Source organism: Etheostoma cragini, chromosome 2 (genome assembly GCF_013103735.1).
Source record: "Etheostoma cragini isolate CJK2018 chromosome 2, CSU_Ecrag_1.0, whole genome shotgun sequence".
Classification (NCBI taxonomy): Eukaryota; Metazoa; Chordata; class Actinopteri; order Perciformes; family Percidae; genus Etheostoma; species Etheostoma cragini.
Genome location: NC_048408.1, coordinates 26,908,730 through 26,920,075, shown reverse-complemented (window position 1 = coordinate 26,920,075; position 11,346 = coordinate 26,908,730). Strand labels below are relative to the sequence as shown.

Here is an 11,346-nt window from a genome sequence, read left to right as displayed (position 1 = left end):
GACGAAACAGAGGATCCATATGGATCAAAGGCAAGACAAATGGATGTGGGGGGAAGGATGTACTTTAGGAAAAAATGATGGAAGGCATCTTCAGAAAATCTATTTTCTTTTGCAATCAACACACATTTTTCTTTGGGTACTGTCACATGAACGGATGGAAACGGATACAGAATTGGACGGATGACAACGCTAAGACGTTTCCCTCAAACTTTCAATCATTGATTTTTGGGCCATTTGAGGGCAGCGCAACAAGCTGTAACAAGACATATTGGCTATCACTTTATATAGTTGATGGGGTCAACGTTAGCGAACAGTGGCTTAGTTTTCAGATTGCATTGTCGTGGAGCAATATAAGCATTTATTTGGTGCCATGTCTCTGGCAACCAAAGATGGTTGTCAACCCGATGTTTACACTTCTTACAGCGTTGTCTCTACTAAAAACTCCTGAGGGCAACATCTTTCATTGAGCTAACTGTTCCATGGATGTTCACAAGTTAGTCATGCTCACTTTTGATTGGTGCGGGACAGGTAGTGCACAGAGAGCCTTTTACTTACTAAGACAGCAGTTTACTGTGACCAAAAACACCAGTATTAAAGTGTTGAAAGTCAAAAACGGTAAAGTTGCAGGTCGTATAATCAAAAAATTGAGCTGAAAGAGCAAAAATGCTCTGTGACTATTACCTCCGCCATAGGCGTTATGTTTCCAGTTTGTTTTGTCTGTTTGTCAGCAGGATTATGGAAAAACTAGTCCAATTGTCATGAAACTCTGTGTGTACCACGGGTTAAGGAAGAACCTACAAAGCTTTTTAGTGAATCTGAATCAAAAGGGTGGATACACAAATTATTTTTCACTTTTGTCAACAATGCAAGATAAGGCGCGGCCCTGGTGGAGGTCTGCGCTGTCTGAGTGTCCTTCTACTAATGCGATAGTTCGACTTTTATAAACCACACCTTTCACATCCCACATGGAAATGTTATCAATTGTTAATATAGAAATATCACTTAGTTTGGATACATGATTCAGATCCGCTCCAAAATGTCTTTCTTAGCCCATGCTATACCCTTCCACCAAGTTTAGCAAGTTTTATGGAAATCGGGACAGTAGTTCTTTTCCATAATCCTGCTGACAAACAGACCAAACTGAAGAGATAGCTTCATGGCGGAGGTAATAAAGCTGCAGTTAAAAACAAACAAAAACAGACATTTTCTCTCCCGTTTGACTGACTCGAGACTCTTACTGGAGCCATTCCTTTATTAAAAAAAAATCTGGACATTATCATTCACCGGTGTACGAAAGAAAATAAAAACACCCAATATGAGGAGGCAAAGGTGAGGACAACACGGATGAAAGCACAGTATCAGGACATTTGAAAAAGACAAAAATCCTGTTTTGGAGACAACAGAAGGCACGATGGCGCTCGCTGACCATTACGTGATGTGTAGCGTATCGTTCAACATGTGTGTAGCATACAGCATTGGCCTCAGGACACAGCTAGGGAGACAAAGCGTAGCGCAGGTTTTCATTTTGCAAGAGCATTTTTGTGTTTTTCTGCATGCGTGCATGTGTGAGTTTGTACTCTGGTTCTAGGCCATGGCCTACTGTGATGTGCTAGATAACTAGTTCCCCTCCATGTCAGAAGTGAGAGATGCAGTTCTCTCTGTTTCTCTCTCTTTTCACTGTCTGTGTCTGTCTCTCTCGCCCTGTTGCTAGGCTAAGAGAAGGCCACTGGGATTACACTCTAAAAATAAGGTGTCCCTGATACTCTTCTGGTCTGATCTTTCTCAATCAGGCCCTCACAGCCCTTACACCTCAGTCTGCTTTCCTGTCTCTTTAAACTGTATTTGTTTCCCTGTCTATCTGCATATTTGTCCTTTTGTCTGACTGTCCATGTGTCTATTTCTGGCTACACACAGCCAGAGTAATTATGTTTGACACAAGTGATAGATGATCAAAAATGGGGGAGGGAGAAATGGAAAGGGAGATGGAGGGGAAAGCTAGACACAAGAGAGGCAGATGAGAAAGGTGAGAAAGATTGGCATTGAACTGGAACATTGTTGAGGGAGGAAAGGCTGGGAAGGACGGACTACAGAGATACAGAGAAATATTTTCAAATATAATAAAAGAAATAAATGTAAGGCTGAATGTGCCCCAGTTTGTATCTCAAAGAGGGAGAAGGAGCTGTGGGAAATCAAAAAGAATGAGAGAGAGAGAGAGAGAGAGAGAGAAAGCTACACTGGACGCCAATGGCCACATTAGAAATTGTGTACTCTTTCAACTACAACACATTCTATTCACATTCCAGATGTATTACTTACTTAATTTATTTGAAGAAGATTTCAGTTCTCTATGTCCATCATCCATCAGCGGTCTTCCTCTTCTTGGTCCAACAGCTATTTGACTACTTGACCGTAAACAAGAAACATGCAAGGATCATTTATGCAGAAGAATGTCAATTGATAATATCAAGTGTTGTTATAACTTATGATCATAGAAAGACTGCAGCTGTTACATTTTAATGATAGAATCATCAATGAATTATATTTTTGGACACGTGTTAAAAATAAGTCCGCAAAATATGACTTTAAAAAAAAAGATCTACTGTTTTTATGAAGTTTCTGTAAAAATCAGGCAGGCCGCTTCATGAGAAACAAGACAACTTCATTTTGGTACAAATGTAAATGCCAAAGAAGCTAGCAGTCAAAGCTGAAGATATGACTTTTTACTCTCGGTTTCTATTTTTACTTTTATTATTCTTTTTATTAGCTGACAATGATAATGAACTGTGATTTGGATTTTGGTTGTTTAGTGTGTGGGCCTACTGGAGTTACAGTTTGGCTGTATTTTAGTTACGATCTAATCCAGTTCCCTCATCCTCTGTCCCAGGCCTGAGCAACATCATAGGAATCATTGTGTACATATCAGCCAACGCTGGGGACCCTTCCAAGAGTGACTCCAAGAAGAACAGCTACTCCTACGGCTGGTCCTTCTACTTCGGCGCCCTCTCCTTCATCATGGCCGAAATGGTGGGTGTGCTGGCCGTGCACATGTTCATCGACCGCCATCGGGAGTTGCGCGTGGGGGCGCGAGCCGCCGACTACCTCCAAGGTGCTGCCATCACGCGCATCCCCAGCTACCGCTACCGCTATCGACGCCGCTCACGCTCTTCGTCCCGGTCCACGGATCCCTCGCAGTCTCGCGAGGCCTCGCCCGTGGGCCTAAAGGCCTTCGGGACGCTGCCCTCCACCGAGCTGTCCATGTACACGCTGCCCAAGGGCCAAACGGGCACCCCGACAGCCACCTATAACTCCACGGAGAGGGACCACAACTTCCTCCAGGTCCACAACTGTATCCAGAAGGACCTGAAAGACTCAGGCGGCACTGCCAATCGACGCACCACACCTGTATGAAACTAATGCGAGGGACCTCAGACAATAACATAAAAAAATCAGAGGGAATTCGGGGGGAGGCGCCAAAAGACGGATAATGGTGTAGAAAAAGGGGAGAAGGGGGCTTTAAAGGTTACATGGAGTGAGGGGTAATAGTTCTGAGCGCTCCACAGCACCTCAGATGATCACCGAGTTTCTGTTTTAAAATAAGGAAACAGAAAAAAAATGCGTAAAAAAAAGAAACATGCATGATTTTCCCATCTACCATTGTTTAACAATGTTTTGAACATGTTTGTAAAGGTATGAGGGGGAGAACGGGGACAGAGGAGTATTGGGGGGGGGGGGGGTTGTCTGTCTCGGGGCTGTGGAACCATTAAGTGGTGGGGTGGGCCAGACTGCCCGTTTAAAGGTCAACTTTACATTTTTTACTCTTCCTCAGTCTGACAAAAAGGGGGCAATAGTTGACCCCCTCGGCCCCGCCTATGATCCCGCCCTCGCACCACCATCCCCCCCCCCCCGACACACCACACCTTAACCTCCCTTAAACCCCACTCCTTTCTTTAGTTGCTGTTTCTTCTTGATTTCATTCTTTATTTGCATTAATACTGTGAACCGTTGCGGTGTGGGATTTTAGCAGGGAGCAAATTCAGGCCGCAAAAAAAAGAAGAACAAAAAAGAACAAAATACACATAAGTTAATATATGTATTGATTATATATATAAATAAATGAATATATATGTTAATAAATCACTACTACACTTCCCTGGCGCAAAAATATCAACAAGAAAAAAAAAGGAAAACAAAGTAACCTAACAAGTGAAATTAAATCAAGTCGTCATGGAAACTAAAGCAGGACCGAGGATTCTTTGTGACTGGCTCATTTGACGGGCAAAGGCTTCCGCCTACTTGATAAACTCCTATTGGTTAGTATTAGACACACTATCACATTCTTTTACAACAATAAAAAACAAATCCTTTGGCCTTCCGCCGAGACCATGGCAGCCATCCTTGTTCAGGGTCAACTAGAATTGAAAAGGTTGACCTCCTTTTTTTTGCTCCATAAAGGGGCGGAGTGAAGAGAGAACTCTGGGTAATGGAGGATCTCTCAGCAAACTTGAAGAAGACTGTGGACAATGAGACGTCACTACTGCCAAAGACACAAAGTAGTGCGTGAGACAACATGGCTACCAGCCAGGTGAAGCTCAGTGACTCCAAAAAGTTAAGAATTTACATGCATGCTAATCAAAATCATCCGATCTGCTTTTAAGGAACCTACGTTTTGAACAATTTTGAAAACAATGATACCATGTAAGGGCAGTGGGGGTGACAAACTAGAAATTAATGTTACAGTACTGTGTCTATTTACATTTTTCTTTTCTTATTTATTTTTGAGTGTGTAATTTGGGGTGGGGCTTCATTACGCTTAAAACAAAAAGAACTAACTTTGGAGAACTTATCAAGGCTTTTTTTCTAACAGAAGAAAATCTTATTTTGACTTTTCATTTCATTTTTATTTTCTCGGTTCATTCGAACTCTCACACAGCCTTAGCCTCTTTCTTTGTCTCATTTTTCTCGTTCTTTGGTTTTTGCGTTGTGTGGTTGTAAATGAGAATTTAAACAAACAAAAAAAGCGTAATGTCTTTCAAGGTGCCAAAACTGAATGATTCATCAAGTCCTGATGACGAATAAAAATTGAACCCCCCCCATAGGGAACAGAATTGAGTCTTTGTTGTATCATGTCCATAAACACTGCAGAGTCCAGATAGAAGGACCAGTCTACTTCAGGTTTCAAGGCATTTTAGCAAGAAAAAGACAGAGAAAGACAGATAGGAAAAATTTGAGAAAGATATGATTCTAGAGTAAGGTAACCAGATTTCTCGGACAAAACCGGGGGGCATTTTCAGCTCAGAAGCGGATTTACCTCCAAAAACATGTCATGTTTTTATTTTTGTAAAACATCATGGAAAGGATTTCTAAGGAGGTCGACCTTTCTGTTAAAGACTAAGATCCTTCTTTAAAACATAAAAGTCTGCGAAATTGCGTTGGCTAAACCCACCAGACTCCATGTAAATAATCAGTCATTTTAGCACCGTAAAATACGGCTTTCTAAAACATCTCTGAGCTTGTCTTGAGCGACTATCGGCTCCGTGTGGTCAGTGTTTTCTTTCTTTCATTCAAATTTTGGGTCTGTCAGTCACAGTGAAACAGGGACAGATCCAGCCGGGGACAGGTCACCAAAACCGGGGACTGTCCCCGGAAACCGGGGCCGTCTGGTCACCCGATTCTAGAGATTTGAAGGTGAAAGAGACACAGCAGCAGGGTGCACTGGGTACTACCATTCATTTTACCCTTTGACATATATAATCTGCCTTTAAAAAGGTCTGATGGTAAAGAATCCCTGAACAAAGATGCGAGAAAAGCCATTCGGTCCGTTGTGGCAACATTGCCGAATATCCAGAAGTACCGAGCAACCCAAGCAAGAACAATTGTTGCTGAGTTGTGTTGTTTGGCATGACGTTGTGGCCCTCCTCCCCCATGGGGCTCTGGAAAAGTTTGATTTTCCAGCTTGCTCCCTTAGTTGTGAAGGCTAACGTTAGCGATGCTAAGCCAACGTCGTGACCAAACGTCTTTTTTCCAGGTGTTCCTGGTATCTGATTGGAGGTTGGTTTTTGACACGTTTGCAGCCTGCTACAACACAAGCCTTGACACCTATAGAGAAGAGCATGAACTGGCGCGGGCAGTGCTATGGGGGTTGAGATCAGGACATGATGAGGGGGACTTCAAAGATGACAAGTCCAAAGATTTGAGATCATTGGCAGCTTCATTCAAACAGTGAACCAACTATCATGACACAGTGAGCCGCCTCTGTACACACACAGATGTCCATAAACAAGTGACCAATGAACATCAGAATAACTGCGTTTTATATAGTCTTCTTGTCCTGCACCGGTCAGCTGATCTGTTTCTGTGAGACAGGGTTACCTTTGAAACGACTCCTTATTAGTGAGACACTTCTACTAGTTTACAGATTCCGATCTATTCCTGCAACCTAGTGTCCACTTCATGCTGACTCTGCTCTGAAAGCTCCCTGTGAATAGTTTAATACATTACATTATACAAAAACATGAAATACCAATGCACTTTGATGCATAAATACCAACCTATCAGGCAGTGTTAAAGTGATTAGTTTGCTTAACCATCAGTCCAACCTACATTTGTCTTTTTGCTAACGAGTGAAACACTGTTCACCATTCAGTTGGCAAGCTAGATAGGATATTTAGTCATACATGTTTAGAAACATATATGTTCAAAAGTCAAGATTGGTCAGTTTGGACGCTGGACGGTCTGGTCTTTGTTTTCCAATCCCACTGATAAAGAAACCATTTTCTTTTCCCCTCGCTGTGTTAGCTGACAACAAGTCGTGTCTGAGCTATCACACAAATCCGTACAGTGGCCCAGGTGCATTTCTGACGTTGCTGGGATAGTTTTTGCAATTTCAGTTGAACTTGTTGTAATACATCCCCTTTTCTTTGGAATAGCTGCCACAGCCTGTAACACCATCATACACATCATGACATCATGATAGGTTTGCTACAACATTACCTGCCTCGGCTTCACCATCTCCCACTGTGCAGCATTTTCTCACAGAGAACATTAAAATGCTTGCTCTTGTTGGGTTAGTAGTGTTACAAAATGCAGGAGACTTCCTCAGGGTGCAAACAGTGTGTACCGCAACATGTTGTACACTGTTGGCACTGTTTTCAAACGATTGGGTAAAGCAAACTGGACAAAGAACGCTCTGTCCTTTGTCTTTCCGTACTTTTTTTCCCTTTAAATTACTCTTTTGTCCTTATTTACTGCCATGTAATTTTTCACGATATTGTGTTCTTTCTACAGAGAACTGTCATTTGCTTACTTATTCACTGCCTCACTGCCTCACTGACTGCCTCACTCATTCACACACTCACTCACTCACTCCCTTTTTCATTTCTCTGTTAGCTCTCCATTAGCCAGCTGATCGGCCGTTCCATCAGCTGTAGAATGAATTCAACATCAGCCCGATGTCCTGCTGCATGATACCCTGTCTCCATGTGCTCTCCCTCTCTCTTTCTCTATCCTGCCATCCCTCACTCTCCCACCCTCCCTCTCTCCATCTCTCTCTCGCTCTCCTCCCCTGGTGCGATGATCAAAGTGGCTTGCATGTCTCTCTGCAGTAGTGCTGTGATCACTGAAGAGAGGCGAGCGAGGGAGGGAAGAGAACGGAGGGAGGAGAGAGAAAAGGGAGTGGAGCAGCTAGATTCAGGAAGCACCACACTCCCCCCTTCTGGTGTGGAGGTACATCAGGATTTTCTCATTTTAGTGTTCGAACTCGGTGACCCCTGCAGTGTCTGTTAGCAGCATGAATATAGTGAATGGTAACACCTGTATGACCTTAAACTGCTATACATATGTGATGTGTGCTGCCAGAATAATTATAGACTTTGACATTCTTACATTGCAATTAATTAATATTTATATTAATACAATTATACATTTTGAAAAGCTACCTGTCCTGGCCAATCAGAGCTTGTGCTGCTGCCCCATGAGATTGGTTACATGTCTTTACATTAGAGAAAGCTGTCTTTCAACTCAAGCAACTACAATATGGAAACCGTATGATAAAGTAGTTAGTTATTAAGGTTAATTGGATGAAATATGATAGGAAGAAACCTACAAGTAAATAAATAAGAAAACGTAAACGTTTGTTTATCCCATTTGAAAATGACGTTATTCCTTCATAATTCAAAGACAGAATAAGGAATAATGAAAACAGAAATGCTACATACAGCAACCTGCAGTCAAACGTAAGAATTGCAATTTTTGTACTTAATCTTTTACGGATTAAACAAATGAGATATAGTAAATTTATTAATGGTCAAAAGATGCTGAAAAGCTCCAAATTGTATTACCTGCGAGTTTTTGTGTCTTTATGAGTCTTTACAGTCTTTATGCTGAGCTAACTGGCTTACTGTAAATGGACTAGTATCATCTATTTATTCACCAATTGTATTTTTCCAAAATGTTGAACCATCCCTTTAAGGGGTAACAAAGACATGGTTGGGGACCACTGGTTTAGTATTTGGGAGAGCTGTTTGTTGCATTTCCCACTATGGAATTTGCAAATTCCTTTTAAGATGCTGATATCTGTACCAAAAACCAACTAGACTGGCAGCCTCCTACAATGTACCTCCTTTAAAATGCAAACGCCCACTTTTGTTTTGGATGATATTGGACAGATTTAGCAAAACAGGGTATTTCTGAAGGACAGACAGGTTATATTGAAATAAAACGTTTTTGTTGTTCTGCAGGTGAGCCTGGGGGCAGATTTTTGTCAAGCTGCAGTTCAGACAGGAGGGTATAGCTGATCTGGGGGAACAGCTGCTGTATCCTCCCTCACCTGCAATTAGCAAGCTTTTTAGGTCACGGACAGTTAGGGGCTACAGAACAAGCCACGCTTAGACACACACACACACACACACACACACACAAAAAGAAAGAGATAGAGAAAGAGATAGAGACAGCTAACCTGTACTTCTAAAAATAAAAACGTTAGATACAACGCAAAAATAAAACGTTTTAATAAAAAGTTGAGAGTTGTTGAGATAAACTCAATCAAATTATTATGAGCTAGCATAATTACTAATTATGGTATAATAGAATAATTTGGTCATATTGCTATGGGGCATGACGGATATAAACTGCAAAGGACCATGAGAAAATGAAATAGATCAAATAAGAGAGAAAGTCAACAACAGAAAAAGAGCTGATCCACAGGAAAAGTGTATGAGGAAGAGAAAAAGGGCGAGGGTAGGTTTAAGATATGAGCTGGAACTATTTGCCCTGCGCTCAGGCTGTGTCATGAATACAAAACTGTTTGTTTGGGTGAGGAGCACTGCGGTGACATAAGGCTGCAAATAAAAACCCTGATGTCCCAAAGTAGACTTTACTGCACAGACACGAGTAGACTTGCAAGGATAGGTACGCCACGGACAGCTGCAGTTTTATGGTGTAATTAGCAGATCACCATATGAAGTGCACTTCATATGCACAGAATGTTTTCCTAATATGTAGAGTTTGGTTGTGGTAAATATGATCAAAATATTAATTTGGTGCAAGATGCCATTGGTCAAGGTATTTAGATTTAAAAATCATGAATGCACTTTTAAAGTGAGTATGTAGGTGCATATACTGAGAATGTCCAACCTTTTTGTTATTCCCTATTAAAATCACCTGAAACTGTACTGCAAAGCTGCAATATAGTAGTACTGTGCCCACCGGGGCCTTGAATGATAAAATCCACTTATGGTATACTTTAGATAAAAGCACCCACGTAAAGGCACATATAAGCATTAATATATGAGGCATGAACAGTTTTAAAATATTCATCAGTGGCATGCTGAGTACTACAATATGCCCTGCATTCATTACTGAACATCATAAGATGGTCTTCAGTTCTACTTAGCAGTGACCACTTTTGCCCTCTCTTGTGGCTAAAAGGTGAACGGCAGTCGCTTCTGCTGTGATAGAAGTCTGCGCCAAAAGCGAAGACCTGCTTTGAATACTAATTGAAAGTGAAGAACTTTGTAAAATGCGAACATATGACACTGCAGGTGTATAGAACCAGCCAAAACAGGCTTGTCTCAATATTTCTATAATTGCTGACCAACCGTTTCAATATCTGTCAAAATGAAAAAAGTATCTCCCAAAGCAATAAGCAAGAGCCCACACTCTATCCTAAGTGATACTCCCAAGACATAGAGTTACTGTTGAAGTGATTTGAGTGATTTTCTAGAATGGTCAAGAACGTGGATTACACTTGTATGTGTGTGCACAATAATGGCTTCCATCTACAGTACATCAACGCTCCAGGAAAGTGTTTTGCAACACCACACATATTAGACATATTTATATGCACATCGGTGGGAACAAATAGAGGAAAGATATGTACAACCTCCATCCTGATCCACAAAGCATCCTAATGTGACGGACAGTATTGCTATTATTTGGAATTTGTGCCCAGATGCTTGGAAGAAAACAACCAGACACACAATAAAACACATACAAACACCCTCTCTCACTCACACACACACACACACATTATAGACACAAAAATGAGGACAGAAAGAAAGAGGAGAACTATCTTAATTGCTGTAATTATGATCACCCACTCAAGGAGTACGAAAACAGTGTGCTGACACAACAGTTACAAGCTGTTAAATACAGATTATTTAAAGAACCTCATCACAAATCATTTTCATTTTACAGGAAAAAAGTTATGGATAAAGTTACGTTATGTATTATTTAGTAACTTGTAAGTTTATAAACTATAGGACTATTGTGGTTTAAAAAAAACGTCATACATTCCTCAACATAGGTCAAAAGACTGCTGGTACACTGAAGTGAAGAAAAAACGTTATCAAATTCAGTGACTGCATTTCCTAAAGACCACAGAGGCTGTCTCGTGATTTTCACACGCTGCAGTCACTTTCAACGTAGCCCATAATGAGATCAAAACCATTGTGTCTGGCTTGAACCAGCGCGCCCTCATCTCAATGGTGGCAGCTGGTCTGAGAGGCGGGGAGACAACAAGGACATGGCTTTGACCTGCTTTGAATGGGAGACTGCTAATTAGAACAGTGATTACTGGTTGTTAGCTCCGCACCGGCGACATGCCTCAAACGCTGTGAGAGGGCTGCAGCTGGGGAGCTAACACAACCAGGGAGAGGGTTAAATAGAGAGAGAGGGGAAGAGATAGGATTGGAAAGATAAGAGATGGCGAGCAGGATGGATGACTGATAAAGGAAGAGTTTAAAGAGCACCTAAAATACTCCTTTTCTGCATCGTATGTATACTCCTGGAGTCTACTAGAGTAGATTTACATGCTTTGATGCAAAAAACATTTCATGTTAGGCACCCAGG

The 11,346-nt window shown here is 41.5% G+C and overlaps 1 protein-coding gene across 1 annotated transcript in view; it reads left to right on the top strand.

The window, feature by feature from the left end:
- LOC117952531 (voltage-dependent calcium channel gamma-2 subunit-like) overlaps positions 1-5,105 on the top strand; it is a 61,884-nt gene extending 56,779 nt beyond the window's left edge. Inside the window, exon 4 of the mRNA XM_034884888.1 lies at positions 2,885-5,105. Within this exon, the coding sequence (XP_034740779.1) occupies positions 2,885-3,408 (524 nt within the window). The 3' untranslated portion in view covers positions 3,409-5,105. The remainder of the gene's footprint in view (positions 1-2,884) is intronic.
- The last annotated feature ends 6,241 nt before the right edge of the window (positions 5,106-11,346 follow it).